The 18917-nt window shown below is 32.9% G+C and overlaps 5 protein-coding genes across 7 annotated transcripts; 1 reads left to right on the top strand and 4 right to left on the bottom strand.

Moving 5' to 3' along the window:
* Window positions 1-971: 971 nt before the first annotated feature.
* On the top strand, window positions 972-2602 carry LOC139097882 (golgin subfamily A member 6-like protein 6). The gene is made up of 2 exons (XM_070649838.1): window positions 972-2082; window positions 2340-2602. Exons 1-2 carry the CDS (start codon window positions 972-974, stop codon window positions 2600-2602), a joined length of 1374 nt encoding a protein of 457 aa, XP_070505939.1.
* A 746-nt stretch (window positions 2603-3348) lies between these two features.
* On the bottom strand, window positions 3349-10909 carry aralar1 (calcium-binding mitochondrial carrier protein aralar1). Of its 3 annotated transcripts, none has more exons than XM_070649856.1 (12): window positions 10726-10909; window positions 8385-8537; window positions 7393-7555; window positions 6825-7335; window positions 6637-6669; window positions 5942-6108; window positions 5583-5872; window positions 5386-5527; window positions 5232-5325; window positions 5058-5173; window positions 4915-5001; window positions 3349-4857 (listed from the first exon to the last, which is right to left on the bottom strand). In XM_070649856.1, the coding sequence occupies exons 1-12, from the start codon at window positions 10774-10776 to the stop codon at window positions 4571-4573; spliced, it is 2094 nt and encodes a 697-aa protein (XP_070505957.1). In that variant the 5' UTR covers window positions 10777-10909; the 3' UTR covers window positions 3349-4570. The 3 variants fall into 3 exon arrangements, with proteins under 3 accessions (XP_070505957.1, XP_070505955.1, XP_070505956.1); XM_070649854.1 differs by lacking the exon at window positions 10726-10909 and adding an exon at window positions 9303-9424; XM_070649855.1 differs by lacking the exons at window positions 6637-6669; window positions 10726-10909 and adding an exon at window positions 9303-9424.
* An 84-nt stretch (window positions 10910-10993) lies between these two features.
* LOC139097897 (STAM-binding protein-like A) lies at window positions 10994-12487 on the bottom strand. Its single transcript, XM_070649852.1, has 3 exons — window positions 12310-12487; window positions 11445-12218; window positions 10994-11313 (listed from the first exon to the last, which is right to left on the bottom strand). The coding sequence occupies exons 1-3, from the start codon at window positions 12423-12425 to the stop codon at window positions 11034-11036; spliced, it is 1170 nt and encodes a 389-aa protein (XP_070505953.1). The 5' UTR covers window positions 12426-12487; the 3' UTR covers window positions 10994-11033.
* A 2466-nt stretch (window positions 12488-14953) lies between these two features.
* LOC139097864 (32 kDa beta-galactoside-binding lectin-like) lies at window positions 14954-16247 on the bottom strand. Its single transcript, XM_070649821.1, has 2 exons — window positions 15509-16247; window positions 14954-15451 (listed from the first exon to the last, which is right to left on the bottom strand). The coding sequence occupies exons 1-2, from the start codon at window positions 16186-16188 to the stop codon at window positions 15154-15156; spliced, it is 978 nt and encodes a 325-aa protein (XP_070505922.1). The 5' UTR covers window positions 16189-16247; the 3' UTR covers window positions 14954-15153.
* A 1036-nt stretch (window positions 16248-17283) lies between these two features.
* Window positions 17284-18402, bottom strand: LOC139097895 (32 kDa beta-galactoside-binding lectin-like). Its single transcript, XM_070649851.1, has 2 exons — window positions 17707-18402; window positions 17284-17646 (listed from the first exon to the last, which is right to left on the bottom strand). The coding sequence occupies exons 1-2, from the start codon at window positions 18312-18314 to the stop codon at window positions 17352-17354; spliced, it is 903 nt and encodes a 300-aa protein (XP_070505952.1). The 5' UTR covers window positions 18315-18402; the 3' UTR covers window positions 17284-17351.
* Window positions 18403-18917: the final 515 nt, after the last annotated feature.

Below are 18917 nucleotides of genomic sequence, written 5' to 3'. Positions count from 1 at the left end.
TGGTTTACTGTTTCATTGGTATAAGGGAATTTCCGGTATTGTAAGAAAATTTCCTATTGATGACTCAAAATATTTTCATAAGGAATTCCTGTACATGCTTTTAAAATTCCAATATTCATTGATTTTCTTCGTTTTATTTTTCGTTGTCTTACTTCCTTTTTTTTGCATTGCCGCGCAAAGAGAACGTCTAAAGCATGCTCTATCCATCGAGAACTTCTGTCAGCTCTGAATGTTAAGGACTTAAACGTTGCTTTTTTACACATCCAATCCAGATACACCAGGATATCCTTTAAGCGTCTGTATACATGCCCAGCTCATCTCAAACGAATTACTGTAATGATATCAGCATCTTGAAGAGCTGATATAGTTCATCTTTAAGCCTTATTCGATACTCTTCTAATTCTTCCTTTATAGGTCCATAAATCGTTCGAAGTTTCCTTTTCTTACATTGCCAAAGAGTTGGAAGCACAGCGAACAAAGAATCTATTTGAACGCCCTTAAGACCTGATTGCATCAATTCACCGCATCATCAATTTACTGCTACATTTTACATAGCAGGGTACATGAGGTCTCATGACGTACTCATGTCCTTACAATAGAAAAAGCTTCAGAACCCACTATAAACTGTAGGTCCAAAGGATTCGGGACAATAGATTATTAATCAGAGTGCCTTCAACTTATCTCAAATTAGACATGATTTAAGATTCAATCCAAAACTTCTTACATGTAACGTCGATGTTATACTATAGAACAGTATCATTTCTTAACCCAAAAGCACAATTTAATTTTTCAAAGCATTCTTAAATCTATCCGAATTTTATTAAAACACGATCGTTGAAGAAAAATTCCTGAAAATTCAATTAAATTTTTTTTTGATCAAAGCATACATTGAGAAAAATTTAAATCAATTTTCTTCATTATCAAGTCGAATCTTAATGAGACAAGACAAATTGACGAAATTGTTACCAAAAATGACAAATGCTGAAGTTTTCTATGTTATGATGGAAGAATTTAAGCAAGCTCTAGCTGAACATACAAAATTGACGGCTCAACGGGATGAAATGATGCAAACGAAAATTGATTCTTTGATGTTGCAAATTAAGGAAGAAGTTGATAACATTCGGAAACAGGAATTATTGAATAAAGAATTAAAAGCAGAAATTGAAGCACAGAAGCTGCTTATAAAAGAAAAGGATACGAAAATTGAGGAACAAGAACTTTTGTTGAAGGATATGGAACTAGAAAGAAGTGATTTGATAGCTGAAATCGAGTCACAGAAGTTGCATATGGACGAAAAAGATAAAATGATTAACGATCAATCAGACATGATTCAACATCAAGCTGAATTGATCAACGAACAAGTACGATGTCTTAAAGATGCTAAACGATTAAAATCAGAGAATGAAAGCATTAGAATGAAGAATAACATAGCTAGAAGTGAAATTGAGAACTTAAAAGCTCAACTGGAAGCTTCATCAAATACCATAAGAATGTCGAGCATCCACAGTATAAAATCACAACAAAAGTATCTTCAAATAAAGGAACTTTATCAAGCTTCCCAAAAAAATTGGGTTGAAGCTATTGATGCTTATTTCAAGCAAATTGAAGCTATGAATGAATACATTGAGACACTTCATGCTAGTAATGAAGATTCGACAATGCTTCAGTTAATAGAGCAAGCGATTGAAGAAGGAACGGAAGAAGAATCTGTGCAACGTCTATCCCCAATTCCTGAAGAAGATGAAGATGCATATGTAGAGTCTGACGATGATGAAGAGGATGCTTATTATGAGGAAGATGCTGAGTGTGAGGTGGCAGAAGATGAAACTCTAGAAAATGAACAAGTAGCTGAGAATGATGAAAAATTAGCCGTAGATGAAAATATTGAATATAACAAGGGTGCTAGTACATCCAAAGCAGAAAGCAATTACTCTAATGATATAGAAGCTGAGAATGGCAATGCGTCTGATACTTCCAAAATAGTATTCATTAATGATGAGGAAGTTGATGTTAATGATGAATCTAAAGATGAAGGAATCGAAGTAAATAATGAATCAACTCTGTCGAATGCTGATTCTAATGGTAAATATAAACCTTTAGCTCTTAAATTTTGAGAAATTGAGGTCGAATTGAGTACGCCAGAGTTCGCTAAGAACCGTATGAAATGTGTATGAAATGTTATACTTCACAAGAGTTAGCAGAAAAAAAAATTCTTTGCAAATTTTAATCGGGTTTTAGCGAACTGGAACAGGCTCCAGTCGACTTCGACATCTGATTTATTACCCAACACTATATCTTGTGTAAAGCTTAACCTTACTAACATTATTTTATTTTTATAGTTGATAAACTAACGCAAGAAAACAAACAAGATTCAGGAATATATACTGATGAGTGTGAGAATCATGGAAATGACAACGGAGTTGAAAATTCAAAGGGAAATAGTAAAAATGATAAGGTTACGGGTCAAGCTGACAGTGGTGAACAAAAGGAACATAAGGAAAAAGCTCCACAGAAGAAATCAAATAAACGAGGCGGAAAATCCCAGAAAAACAAAAGATCAAAGCCACATTTCATTCCATTTATTGCAATGGCAAATCTCTAATTTATTGGTGTTATTCTTAATTCATTATTTATGAGAATTATTGCTTAATATCGTGCTATGAAACGAAGCATAGCGTAAAGTATTTTTGGACGTATTCATTTCACAAAATGACTGAAAAATTGATTTAATGTATTTGACTGTGATAAATTCTTGAAAGACTTAATAAAATTGTACAAATAACGTGTGACTTTCTTGAATGAAAATGAGAGAATGAAGAAGTATGGCATGCTCAAGGATCAAAAATATATGGTCAGTTAGCTGAGTATCACGATTCGTCATCGTCCAAAACTTAGTTCATCTGTAAATTTGAGAAGAATAAAGCAAATTAAAGAATTCCGTAAATTAGATTTCTGCAGGATTCGACCAAGAGTCGCAGGTCTACATTTTCTGCATTAAAAATGTTAAGGCCTATATTTGCCAGCACTAATGATGCGCAGGACTGCGTTTCAGATGCACAGGCCTGCAAGTTTCAGCTGTGAAAAATAGTTCGGCTGCAGTTAATAGGCTGCGGGGCTGAATTTTTTGTCTAAGAATCTGCCGGTTAGACGAACCCTAGATTTTTGTTGACGACAAAAGTACATGAGGGCAGTCAAAAAGCTCTTGGAAAGATGCTGTTGATAAAGAAAGTGCTATATTTGATATGAGTTGGCTGAAGTTAGTCATCGACCACATTCAGCGTTGGCTCAAGAATATATAATGGATCACAGTTGATCTGTATGGCTAATAAAGTAAGTAGGCTTTGATTATTTTTTCAAAAAAAATTATCTTTATTAAATTCCAAAAATGTAGAAGACAATATCGTTTTAAATGATGTTCACTTGTTACGTGAATAGGATCTGAGTTTGTGTTTATGTCTTTACCTATGAAAATTTCATTGTAGACATCATTTATGAACGAATCTTTTAGACTTCCATGTGCATCCATTTGCATTTAAATAATTTAAAATTATACTTCCTCTGTATCTTAAAGAAATTGCCTACTATTAGAGATTGTGCTTAGTTTTTGTTAAATTAATTCATTGATATTCAGTGTCCCTCAACAATTACGTTAGTCTCTAGGCGGCAGCAATTTGCAATTATTTTACTATTAAATTGTTATCTCTTGTTAATAAATTTTCTTATCACAATTATCAACCAAATATTTCTCATTGCTGTACATTTTTTAAAAAGGAGAAATAATCTCCTTGTGCATGTAAATTTCCTATAAGTATGCTTATATTTTTTGCATAATCAATAAGTGAAGCTATTTATATCCAGTCAAAATTTGACATAATTCGTGCACCATTCATTCATTTTGCTTATATCTTTGTCTACCTATATAATTATATGAAGCAGTCTATGCTGAATTTTTGTCGATACATGCTTGATGCTTCAAATGTGACAGAGGTGTTTTGGGGGTCGAATCCATCTCATTTTAGACAAAATGCTTTAATTTTTTGAGAAAAGCATCCAATTTTTGGGTATCCTAATCACATTCTCAATGATTTCCACCTACGCCCCTGCTGCATGACATCATTAATTGGATCAATGCCCGAAAAATTTAACATACACCGATTCAAGTAATTCATCTACATAACAATTCAAAATTTGACTGGATTTAGCGCACAATAGAATTTGTAAAATAATTAACATTTTGAAATGAACGAAAAAGCCACCAAAAATAACATCCTTAATTCTATCTACAATTCCTTTATGTTTCAATTTTAATTAATTTTCATTTAAAATATTTCACTTTATTTTCTTATGCTCAACAAAAAAAAAATTAATTAATAAGTTAAAAAGTACACTTTTTGATGAATAACTCGACAGTCAAAGACTGTCTATAAAGTATGATCTCAAACATTGAGAGATGCTAATAAAAAGTTAATGATAACAAAAAGAAAGGCAATGACAAAATGCAGAACGTAATTCTAAATGTCAACAACGAAGAGGAAACAACTTAAGGACCTATCTATTCTAACTTTATAAATCATAATTTCTTCGCTTTCATAGCTTCAGCAGTTAATGTTGATTGAAAACGTGGAAGACTCAGTCCAAATTTGGTTTCGATTCCGTGTAAAATCGGTAAACAGGCACGATAACCGCCGACATGATCAGCATTATCGATTTTACTTGAGATGATTGCTGGTCCTGCTGGTTTTTGCAATTCAGACCCTGATGGGCGAGTTCCACCAAAATCGACATAAAAGAGACGCTGCAGTAACTCGTATGTGACCAAAGTAACACCAAATTGTGGTGATGAACGGAAAACACGAGCTGGAAATAATTAAAAATTAATAATAGTGACAATTAATATTTCATATAAGCACTTACCAACAGTTCCTTTCCAAAATGCTTTTGGTCCTTCTTCACGCATAATTTTTCTAGCAGCATCTATCACACCCGAATATGTGGTTTGACCTTTAAATAAAAGAAGATTAGACAAAATACTTAACATTATCTAATTAATAAAGTACCTGAGCGAGCGACAACCTGTAATCTTGTTTTAATTACATCAGCAGGAGTTACCAGAGAAGCAGCAGGAATACCAGCTATAGCACCAGCAGCTAATAAAGTCAATGGGTGATTATAACTGGAAATACATTGTAATAAGCATACATGTTGCTGTATTAATTAGTAAAGAAGCTTACCCATCCTCATCAGCAAATGCAGCCTTTGTATGTGCATAAGCAGGGAAATAAATAGCCGAAAATGGAATATCACGAAGAAAACATGCACGAGCACCTATAAAAATTATTGAAGCAATTAGTTAACAGCTTTTTGAGTAAGCTTAGTAAGTCATACCTTTGTATAATCCAAAGAATCCCAATTCTTTTACCACATGCCAAGCACGAACTTTTGCACCTCCAACAACTTCACCAGCAACTTGCAATCGAATTTTGACGATTTCTAAAGGATTTGTGAAAATGACTTGCGATCCACCAGCCTAGAATGTTCATAAAATAAGTCTAAATCCTCAAAATATATTCTTTTAAGCTTACACATCCACCAGCTAAGACTTCAGCCCATCCGGGAATATTTCCTTGCTTATCAAAGAATTTATCTCTAACCAAATCATTGACAGTAAGTTTGATGGCTTTTTCCGGTGCAACACCAAGTAATTGTGGAACTAAACCTCTATAAAGACCCAGTATGCCTTCATGTCGAATAACTTTCTTGAAACAATCTATAGAATTTCTGTATGCAAGTTCACCAATAATTGGCCCACTTCTTTGATTTTGCATTCTCGTCTTGACCAAATCAATTGGATATACTGCAGTCGCTCCAACAGCTACATGATTAGATAAGTAATTATGATTATTATGGAAGTAACAGATAACATTTATTTGATATTACGTACCGCCAGCAATTGAACCAAGTGTAAATCTGTAAGCACTTTCGAGAATGGCAGTGACAGCTGAACGATCAGCAGGTGTTTCAACTGCTTTAATATCTGTTAATCTTGCGGTGATTTTCTTGATGTAATTTTCCGGTGCTATGTTGGATAAATCGGTGTATACTATGCGGCTGTAAATAAAATATCATATTAATGCATTGAAGATTAAAATTTTGGGGTAGATACGCGAGTCCATAGATAATTTTAATTAAATTATGTTAATGCTTAATTTTGGATTATTTTCAAATCAATCGTACACATTTGAATACGTTTGTTATGGATATATTCCAAATATATAACATGCTCAATTATGTTGAATATGCTCTTTGCCTGTAAGGAATATCTATGGACCCCAAATATCTATATAAGATAGAAAAGCAGAACTAGAAGTCATGTCGACATTTGGATAAAACCTCGATTCGACTTTGAGTTCTAAATAAAAGTATCAGCAATTAAAGAGTCTAAAACAGAGCTTGAAGTAGACTCATGGCTCAAAATGCAAGTGCCTACTTCGAGCTCAGCTCTATAAAAATTAAAATCAATTGTATATCACATCCAAAAATTTAGTGAAACGAACAGATAAAAATCGTTAATTCATTCAAAAATTATTCTAATCATAACCATCAACATCATATTCACGGAAATTCCAAAAAACTTGCCTCTGCCTTTCTATGACATTACGCTTGAACCAACTATTTACAAAATTTTGATGTGCGAAATTTAAATTTTATGATTTTTTTACATCGAATTCCATTAATTTGTAGGCAGTGAAATGAGATACAGAATAATTTTTAGATTTCTTTCCATTGCTATATACATAATTAAGTGTAGCTTATTAACAACTTACCCATTCTGATGTAAAGCATCAGTGAGTTGATACAGAATGTCAATTTCAAGCGGTGTAATTTGTGACATTGTTTGTGCTGAATGAAGTAATTCTTCCTTTGTGACTGGTTCTAATCGATTGCCGCCAGCAGCATTAAGGTATACTCTTTTGATCAGTTCCATGTTGTTTAATAATGAACAAAATGCCATAAAGTAAGGAAAACTAACTTTATGTCCTTCGGCGACTTGTACTAAATTATCTCTTACAGCATTCGTCAATAGATGATTCTTAACATTAAGCATAATGTCTTGAAAATCAAGTGCAGTAATGTAGCCCGAACGATTTGGATCTTTTAATTTGAAAGCTTCTAAAGCACATTCTTCATGAAAATCGTGGAGGAATTGTGAGAATTCTGAGTAAGGAATGGCACGATTTCTTTCACGACCGAAATACAGTTCAACGAACGGACCATCAAGCTTAAAAGGTACTTTCATGTAGAGCTCTGTCTTTTGAATGACGTTGGCGAATTCAGCTGCATGATTTATAAGAATTAGACATTAATTGACAATCGAGTGACAATTTTACTTACTGTACGTGACGCATCCATTGCCATTCTTGTCGAACATCTGAAATGCAGTTTTATAAAGTGCATCAGGTTGACATAAAAGCCCTTCAAATGCTTGAAATTCCGAAAATGATATGGATCCATCTTTATTCGTGTCAGCGACCCCGCCGAGTAAGTAAACAGATTCCTAAAAATAAATTTATTGATCATAAAAATAAACTCGACGCAACATACTTGTGATTGGAACACACGTGATTTCGAAGAAAAAAGAAATGTGACAATACGTCGGATGGATTATTCCATATGCTGATATCAATTTATATTAATCCCCGCAGACAATTATTGATAAGCTTATCAAAATATTTTTATAAGACGAATACGTCATCGGAGTGTCATGCTTTGCATTACGGAAAACAATATATTTTGTTTGTTGCCGTAGATCCAGGACAAAACAAAGTTCCGTGTTCCAAGGCCGAATATGACTTAAATGTTTTGTTAAACTGTTTTGTAATGGATTCACATTGACTAGATATGAAACTTCGAATGAGAGCCTTGCACATTTAGGAATTTGTAAGACTTTGAAACATAAAGTTACATTTGTAGGAGACTTAGTAGGAAGATACTTTCTGTGAACTACGTTGACAGAACCTTATGAAACTTGGAATAAATTACGTTCATTTACGTCCGGTTTTTAATATTTTCGTCCTATCATCTGTGGATGCATACAGACCTATTATCATCGCATTTTTTTTATAAGCTCCAACTATGCTTACAGAATTTTGTGCAACAAATGTTCCATCTAATAGAGTAAAATGCGCCACATAACTGAATGCCAAAATCTACTACCTACTTCCAACACATTTTTTGACTCATTCATCAGCTGATAAAAAAATCACTACACATTCACGTGGTTCAATCGCGGAGGTTCTTAACAAAATTCACAAGGTCATTTGCCTTTTCTTTCTTTTTTCTTCGATCATAAAATGTCTGAATGGATGGAAAAATTTTCATTTTACCTCATTGAAGTTTTTGTCTGGAAAGAGCCCAAGAAATCCTCTGACGAAATCTTCACTTGTCATAAATTTCTCGCCTTTAATTTCTTTCGTTGCATATTTGTTGAATATTTCACGCAATTTTGCTGTTGATGCTCGCTTTAAGCCGGACGGTCCCTGAAATAAAATTGATAGAAATATGTTAATCTTGACTTGATATTGTACAAATTATCACATTATGTTAATTTACGAAAGAATGATAATCGAACATCCATAACGTCACATCTAATTAAGTTTTTCCTCATCTATTATCAGTAAAGTGCAGTAAACAAATATTTATTTGTTTTTTCGCTTCTTTACTGCACAACAGGCGATTGTTTTCATTAAAATAATACAGATACACATGCATACATGTGACTAGATGCAAAAAAATAAAAATATTGTGAATGAATTGCATTGCATTGCTATACGGAAGAATTGAATGTATTTTCATCCAGCAGGTTCTATCATATTGAAAAATTTATGGATATGACTAAGCAATCAGATGGAAATTTAATCTTTATGCATTTTTTTCATGATACAATGTTAAGGCAGAATAGTAGAAATATTTATTGTGGATATTGAGCAACACTTGGCAGCATATACGCAAATGTCTTTTTTTCTTTCTTTTTTAATCACACAAAAATAAGTTTTCTCGGAAAAATTTGTGAGTTTGTCTGGTTATAGGCGGTCAAAAATTTAGAGGTCAGTTACGGAAATGATGATAATTTTCTAAGGTTGAACTGTCAGAACGTTCAAGTTCATTAAAACTTATTATTTCTATCATTTTTGAAGGATTTATGCCAATTTATGGAAATTATTCTTCTTTCGGGTCTTCTTTTTGATTTGAAAATTATATAATCTTGATTTATCGCGAAAATTTATTGGAATTAGATAACAAACCCGTTTATGAGGTTCTGTGTCATCATTATCGTCATCCTCAATTTCTTCTCCTACCATTTCAACTGTTCCCTCTTCATCGAATCCCATTTTTACGACACTTTTAAATGCACTAATATAACAATTTAATTTATTTAATTAAAATGAAGAGAACTGAACACAAAAAAATTAGTATCTTCTCTGAATTAACAATCACGGTGTGCGCGCTATTAAGACCTGTTCACATCTTTAATATGTCGAGCTGCTCTAATAAGTGAATGAGACTTCGGAAATGAGTGAAAAATAACAATTTTCAGAACAAATCTCATGAAAACTGGGAGAGAAAAATCATAGGAAAAATTTTTCTCACAGCTGAGGCGGATTTTCAGTATTAGCTTGGTAATGTTAGGGGAAATGTTTACATTAACATTTTAGAATTTGATTGGAATTAATTTGATATTATAATGTCTAAAAGAATAAGTTAGTTTGATTACGTAAAGGTTAATACGTAATAGAAAACGTACGTAAAATTTATTACGCAGTAGAAAAACGTACGTAGAACTTAATACGTAATAGAAAACGTACGTAAAACTTAATACGTAATATAAAACGTACGTAAAATCACGTAGAACTTTATCATAGTAACCAGTTAAAATATTAAATATACTGAAATCCACCATAATGTTTCGTTGTGCTTCTCATTCCTTCATTCATAAATTATAAATCGTACTTATTTCTCCTAAACACGATCACACTATATATGCTTCAAACACATACAAAGTCTCTATTTTATCTCAGAGAAAACTTTGTTTAGTTTTGTCTGAGAACAATTCACATTAAATAATTGAAACAGCACATCCACGTGAGTTGCAATAACTTCATATTAAATATTGATAATTGATGTATAACCGTATAGACTGCAGATCTCAAATTTCTTGCATATATAATCCGGAAAAAAATTGTATATGAGTCAACACGGAACAGCGATAATGTCTGGCATCACTCCAGAAAATGTTTACAAATACAATTTTTCGGCAGAGTGATAATGAACGATGATAATTAGAGATTCCGACAAGTGCTTTTTCATTCATGAAATACGATCATTCATACAATGTTCACGCGTTCTTATCTGCAGTCTTTAGTGGCCTTTTTCTTTCCGCAAATCTAGACTTCGCCGGTTAATCTATAATTTCACATTAAGATAGCACTCAATATACTATGTAGTAAAGTAAAAAAGTACAAAAAGAGTGCTGATGTGGAGAAATGGAAATGGATTTTCTTTTTCGACGCTTTTAATGACTTTGAAATGCACTTTACATTTAATCGATTAATCAGAACATCGTAAGGTATTACATAAATCCTTATCATTTTCGTCATTAAACTAATTAAACACATAACATACTGCAAATGAAGTATGATGTAATTTCTCGGTATGTCCATTTCTTACCTCTTGACACTGTGCTTTTGATAATATAAAATCAAGAAAATTTTTCTCCATGTCCTTTTTGATGTTTTGCTGTTTTGTCACGATTCTCGATTATTTTCAAGTACGGCGTATATAATTTTATTAATTAAACTACTTTTTCACTATCTGTTCTGTTAATAAATTAATAAAATCTATCTCTGAAATGTAAAAACTCAAGAATTGCAAAATTACAGGAAAACCTCGCTAATTCTTGGAACAACTTTATTAAATAGAAACTTCACTGTAAATATTTGAATTTTTTAGGAACGTTAATTTATTTTTATATATTTTTAGCGTTGTCTCAGATCAACAATAGTCACTTTTTTACTCTTATCAAGCTCATAATGCACAGCTTCCATAAATTGATCTTGTGGATGTGGATGAAATCCAGTTTGATTACATTTTGCAATAAATTCAAGTCCACTGGATGTCAGTGAATAAAATCCAATTTCATTATATTTGGGCGCACAAACAATGGCTATAGATTCTGCGAGCATTATTTGATATCCACACTGAGTATGAAGGTCTACAGATGAAAGAAATGCTGTTTGACTTGGATGCGTGTGGATCCTGTAAAAATATTCAATCGATAAGTAAATCTGTCTGTATTATGTTTACGTATTACGTAAATTAGACGTAAATGTCTACGTAAAATATACGTAAAGGTCTACGTAATTGAAAAATTATAAGAAATAACGTACCATCCTAAAGTAATTAAATGCAATTGATCTTGAATATCAAATATTTCTTCCTCATTCATTGTATTACAGCTATCGGATGTACCATTTTGCTTTGGTAAAATTATATGAGTCACATAGAGTTGATGCTGCTCGAGTTTACCACATAAGATTCCGCATGTCTCGACATTTCGTGCTGTATTTGGTCTAGCGACATCAAGGAATTGCTGCATTGTATCATTTGGAACATACAATGTTCTTAAAGCACCTTCCATTAATGAAACTGACATAGACGGTTTTGTGCTGCGATCAAAGGATGGGGGTTTACTTCCTGGTAACAGTCCAGGCTTCTTTTGTGGTTCTGATGGAAAGTCATTAGGATATACGATTTCATCAAGATCTGCAAAATCTGGAGCTGTAGGGAGTTGAACAACAATATTTGATGGAGTGGATATTTTTGCTGTATTATTTTTTGCATCTTCCAGTTCTTTTCGTTTAGCTTCTTCTATAGCCTTTCGTCTTTCAATCTCTTGATCTTTAAGGAATTGTTCGTATTCCTTCTTATATCTATCCAATAATTTCGTTTTAAGCTTCTCGGTTAAGGCCATTATTTCAGCCATTTTCTCCTTATTGGCTCTTTTAGTCTCTGCTGGAACTTCTTTTAAATTTGGATGTTCCCGGATTTTTTCAACAAATAATGTTAAAAATCGTAGAAATAATATATAGGCATTCTCAAAATTTCCCTCATTCATATAAACTTTTGCCATTCGGTAAAGCTCATTTCCAGATCTGAAATATCTATATAAAAGTAATAGAAGTAATGAAATATTCATGTAAATTAAATAATGATTCATTGACGGCACTTTATTTGGTATATAATTTTCTTTACCTTAAAATATTCTGATTTGGATCGACACTTATGTTACTTCCCGACAGAACTAGCTGCTTAAGACGTTTATCTGGTTCAACAATGCCCATTTGATTAAAATTTATTAAATCTGTCATTTTTTAAAAACTAAATTTAAATATTAAAGATTATTTTTGTTGTTTTTGACAAAAAGTTTACACTGACTTATGTAGTGAAAAAAGCGTTTAATGCTGTAATTGTTTTTACCAAGTTGTCATCCCTTTATTTACATTTTACGTAAAAATACGTAGAAGTTGATTTTTTAAGATCCAGTAATCAAAACAATAATTTATTTTAAGATACAGTAATCAAAATATTAAGAATAATACACAGCAAATCATCATTGTCGTTTGATAACTGGAAAAAACAATCAGAATATAAATCCATTAGCCATCAGTAATAAAGCAAAAAAAATTTAAAAATTTACGTGAGCATCCATAAGAACCTGTTGCTCTAAATCCATTTGATCCTACTGAACTTCCAAAACCACAACCTGACCTACCTGAACTACCCAAACCTCTTCAACTCCAAACCTCATTATCTTAAACTTTTAAAAACCACCAGATAATCCTCCTGAACCACTAACACCCCCTCCTGAGCTTCCAAAACCCCCACTTCCTCCTACTGAGCTTCCCAAACCCCCACCTGAAGTTCCGAAACCCCCACCTGATCCTACTGAGCTTCCCAAACCCCCACCTGAAGTTCCGAAACCCCCACCTGAAGTTCCGAAACCCCCACCTGATCCTATTGAGCTTCCCAAACCCCCACCTGACCCTTCTGAAGTTCCAATACCACCGCCAGATTTGCTTTTAATTCCAAAACCCCCGATCGAACTTCCAAAACCTGATTTAGCAGTGCTTGAACTTCCTGGTGAAATCTTGCTCATAAATTGTTGTAGATTCATTCCACTATTTGCTAATGTATTACTGTCAATGACAATAACTTGTGGTGTAGCTGCTTTCTTTTGGACGACAGGAGTATAATAAGTCATTGAATACATCGCTGGCATTTGATAAGTTTTTGGACGTTCTGTAAATAATTAATTTAAGATCAATTTAATGATATTTCAAAGCTTACTTTGTTGCTTACGAATTGTGTAACCCATGCCATAGGTTCCATAAGCACCGGATAAGAATGCTGCAAAAATTAAAAGTACGAAAAGCTTCATTTTCAGCTGTTGACTTTCAAAGTGATAAATGAAGTGTTTCATGAGACGTTTAAGGTGTGCCTTTATATAAAATAGTATGAAAGTTGATGAGATTTTTATCATAATTTGATAATACAAGCTTTTAGCAAAGCTTCAATTAATATCAATTACGACAATTTAATCATGTCATTTTTCATTGTCTTATAAAAATGATGAGCTTTGAGTACGTGCAATAACAACTTTACGAGATTATTTCCATTTAAATGCATATTAAATGATGATAATATTGTGTTTACCTTTACGGATATGTCGCTGAAAAGGCAAAAAACGGAAAGTTAAAAGCACAGCACAGAAGCATAACAAATGAATGTTTACTGTAATATGAAAAATTTCACTTACTTAACAATGAAGCTGGAGCAAAAAAAGGTAAATCGAATGGAATGAGAGACATTTCAACATATTTTGAGTCTAGAGGAAACAAATGGCATCATTACGTCGTTTCGCATCTGCCAAAGAGAAAAATGTGAATTGAAGTTTACGAAAAAAAAATTTAGAGTCCTTTTGTTGATCGAGGAACTTAAACGCATTTTTGCTCAGAGATCAGTGTTTGATTAGGATCCAAAACAAAAATTTCATGTACAATAACGGTCAAATTTTTTTGAAAATTAACGGTCAAAACAAATTTAAATTGATAACGAGGGGAAATTTCCTAGTTGTCTTGTAAATAAAGCTGGAAAATCATTAATTAAAGCATTTAGCAATAGTTTTAAGCTAGTAAACCAAACAATAATACAGAACTCGATAGTACTGAGCTAATGCTTCAAACTGGAGCTCTCTTCGATGTCTGATTACTGATATATTATGCTTCATCCAGCCATCTACTCAGCCAGCCAATCAAAGTGAAATTATATGCATAATTTTCTTCAAAAAAGCGCCAAAAAAAGAATAAAAGAGATGGGAAAAGCAAACAAATTTCCATAATTTTGCACAATTTTATTATCGTTGGCATATAAATTTTTAGGTCAGGACTAAAGTGACTTTGAATGAATATTTTAGAGGCAAAAGAGCATGATAATACAAATTTCACCACATAAATTTTGATTAGAATACGTAAATATTTGCACACATCGAGCTAACGTATGGAAAATGGTTTTTTCAGCAGGGAATACCTATAAGGAAAAAAAAAGTTTTATCTCCCAAATTCACATTTTTTGTTTCTTTTTTTATTGATTTTTGTTATTCTATTTCTATATTCCATTTGAAAAGCTATTAAAGACTCCTTTTGGAAATGGAAATCTTCTATCGTATGTACTTTGAAATCGATTTCATGACATGAAAAATTGTAGGATAGAAACATTTTTAAGGATGAAAGGTTGATTATGCTTAAAATAATCTCCTGAGATTTAGATATTCTATTTTAACTTTCAAATTGCTGGAAAAAAGTTTGAAATATTTATAACGGTTTCTGAAATTTGAATATTGATTTAGGGCGAATTCAAATCGAATTCGCTGTGTGCAGCGAACAACATTTTATTTCACTCAATTAGCGCGTGAAAGTGATTTTAGATACATTTTATTTAATTTAGGTGAAGAATGGAGATAATGGATGTTAGCTTTAGATATTATAGATCACACAGAGGTAAGTTGATTAAATTTTGAATATTAATGACATTTCAAACTTAATTCTCCAAAGCACTGTATTCTTCAAAATCATCACAATTGTGGTCGTTCATTTTGATATGCTCAACTTCTGTGATTGTTGTTGTCATGTCAATTCCATTCTTAATTCTAAATCCAGTGAGTGCAACCCAAAGATTTTCATTCTCGTCCATTTCAATGTGGTGTAATGGATACTGGATGATTGGCGCACCATTGACAGCAACTTTCAATTCATGTTCGGTAAATGCAAATGCAAGCTTGAATTTTTCACCGAGTCTGAAAGGAAAGTCCATTGTGCGAATTTCGTTGTCACTCCATCTGTAAATGAAAATTTATTTGGAAAATTCATAAAAAATTAATTTGAACTTTACTCACCCTTCCTCAGCATCCATAGTATTCATGACAACAGCGACTTCATCAAATCGAACATTGAAATGGATTAATTGACGTTTTGTCTCATCTTGTGTGAACATGATAACGAATTCACCATCCGATTTTCCATTAACATTTCCAGTTATCAATGTCAAATGTCCAGGACCATATTGATTCGGAATGAAGCTTTCAAAAGCCAAATCTTCATAATCACTTTGAATATTTGGATAGATGAATGGGAACATTTTTAAATGATTGACTTTAACAAGTGCATCCATGTCACCATTAATCATAATCGAACGAATTTGTTCCGGTGATAATTGAAATTTGTATTGGCAGAATGAGGCGTCATTTACAGCAATATGAAATCGATCATCACCGACAAGTATGCAAAATGTAAATTGCTCACCAGGACGCAATGGCATGGAATTTTCATATGACAAATTTGCAATTTCACTGCTGCAATCTTCACTCACAAAATTACCACCAACAAATGCTGACCTAACAATTTTTCGGTCAGCAAATTTAGTTTCGAGTGACAGTGCTACATTTGAGTCTTCAACTTTTTTTCCACATGACAATGATATTTTTAAGCTATTAGCGAATCTTCCAGAATATCCAGAAATGACAAAAATATGTCCAACTCTAACAGTATCACTTAAAACTTCAAAGAAATTATACATTTTTGAAGTTTTTTTGTTAAGAGTTGATGTGAATTTAACAGTAGCCGAAAACAAACTGAATTGTATATTGGAGGTTTATGTGAGATAATAATTCAATATTTGACGAATATTTATTAGCACCTGGCATTGTGTGAATTAGAGAATGGAACAAAATAATGCAGATTTAAACAAAAATTAAATACAGCGCATTTTTAGGCAGTTTTGAGGCTTTTTAAGGTGCTTGATTTTGTGTCTTGATCCAATTCAACTATAAGAATCCAATTAAGTCTTTTAGTCTGATTCAACAGAAGGCAAGAGATCGCGCGGGTGCCCCAAGATCTAATTGACAGACGCTGTCGGTAGATTTGGTAATGCATTTGGCATCGGTAATTGGTAAGCGGTTGAAAGCGATAGTCAGTTTCAGGCGCAAACTTAAGGAGGCCATGTATCACAATTGATTTGAACGGCCACCGAAGCAAGCAAGCAACGATAAGAGCTGTTCAATGAGCATCGTATGCAGCAGTATTGCTACAGTTTATGCAACGACGGAGCAATATCTTAGCGAACACTTCGTGCTGTTTAAGTATGAATGCTTTAAATACAAATACTGTAGAGAATTACTAATGGGAAAAAATGATAAAGTGTTATTGCCAAGAAATGTTTTTCTGAAATTGTTAGCTACAATAATATCTATGATTCATTGATGATGTTATCATTTTGTTGCTAATAGAAATATAATGCCGATTTCTGGAAACGTTTATATGCACATAGATTGTATTGGTCAAAACTAATATATAATTATCTGTTGAGAATTTGATACAATGGTGCTAATGAAATATAGCTCATGCTCTATATTTTGGAAAAAAAAAAATTCATTGAACTTAAGCAGAACATGTGCAAAATTGTATTTGAAACTGATTAAGGACGGTTCAATTATTATGTTCAGGAAGGAACAGGGGGAGGTCACAACTTGGTTATAAGCCTTGACTAAAACGGCACACGGTGTACGATTCTTGGTACTTCCAATTTTTTTTTGACAGCATACTAGAGTGCCGCGGCACATAGGTTGCCCTCCACTGCTGTAACGTGTAAATGGAGCTTATGGATAAGATAAGATTAATATTTATTATTGATAGTTTAATCATCAATTAAAAAGAACTCAATTCTGACATAACATTTGATATTTAATTTTTAGAGCTGTATTTCTCAAAGCCTTTACATTGAGGATCCATTTTAATATGCTCAACATTTGTAATTTTGGTGATTGTGTCTTTCTTTCTATTAGTTATACGGAAACCATATAACATATCCCAAATATTTTCGTCATCTTGTAGTAAAATCCGAAACAAGCTGAAATCCATAATTTTAGTTCCATCTACTGCAACTTTTAAAATTTCGTCCGTAAATGCAAAGGCAATTTTGAATGGTTTGTTGATTGCAAAAGGAAACGCTTTAGGACGATCTTCAAAGGGAGACCAGCTGTATAAAAGAAAATGTCGTAGGTTTTTAAAATTCAATGCAGTTCATTAAGCTATTTACCTATTGTCTTCATTTTTATCCTCCGTATTCATAACCACAGATTTTTCTCTAAAACGAACATTAAAGTGAATCAATTTACGGATTTTGTGACTTTCTGGGAAGTCAACATGAAATTCTTCGGTGCATTGACCAGAAATTACAATCACGTGACCAGGCTGGTACTTGATTGGTATGAAACATTCTAATGCTAAATTTGGACAATCATTAGTTGTTTTTGGATATTCCTTGTTAAAATGATTTACTTTTAATAGACGTTCAAGGTCACCGTAAATGATAACAGATGTAATTTCATCAGCATATGCTTGAGTCTGATATTCACATAAATTGTTATCGTTAAAGTTGATCTGGAAGTAGTCATTGTCTACACTAACAATAAATTCAAATTCTTCGCCTGATCCAGTTGGAATCTCATTTTCTGATGATTCGTTGATAATGATTTTACTTTTGTTAAAATCTACATCAATTTTTAAGACATAATCAGAAGTTTGAGTCCTTCCAGTTGAAAATAATATTGTTATCGTTTGAGCTTTGGTCTTAGAAATACCAGCGATTTGAAAATATTGTCCATTTTTTACGGAGTCACTTAAAACTTGAACAAAATTAAACATTTTTTGAAATAGAAATAAAAAATTTGGCACGACACTTTGCAATATACAGATAATGACTTTCGTGGTAAGAAGAAAATTTAAAATGCGTAAATATGTTTATAATAGCAAATACTAGAACGAATGATCCCGTGTTATATCACAACGTAGGCACTCAAATTGGAACTATTCACAATAAAGCCACGTGGAGGCGGCTCATATTTGGTGTTTATAAAAGAGCTTTAAAGGAGCGATAAAAGTTCCATGATGAAGCCGTCTAAGTTGTGTCGCTCTGGAATATGATAAATAGGAACCTAAATCAGGGGCCGACTTCTCTAGTGAAGATACAGTACGATTTAGTTAGACCACATATATGGTATGATTGCACTCTTGGTATGTCAAAGTGATATGTCTGTATTGTATCCGTGGTACACCAAGACCGTATCGTTGTCCCACTTAATTACTCATGGTATGGCACGGGTATACTCAGAATTCGTAGTTAACTCGGATTTTGTATGGAAAAGTCGACTCGAGTCTACACTCTCTCGAGTCTACACTCGAGAGCTCTGAGTGTAACACTTTGCCATACGTATGGTATACATACCAGGTATATCATATGTATCGCAT

This window comes from Chironomus tepperi, unplaced genomic scaffold (genome assembly GCF_022539635.2).
Source record: "Chironomus tepperi strain 1889 unplaced genomic scaffold, CSIRO-AGI_Ctep_v1 contig_441, whole genome shotgun sequence".
Lineage (NCBI taxonomy): Eukaryota > Metazoa > Arthropoda > Insecta > Diptera > Chironomidae > Chironomus > Chironomus tepperi.
This window is presented reverse-complemented; position numbering and strand designations above follow the sequence as displayed.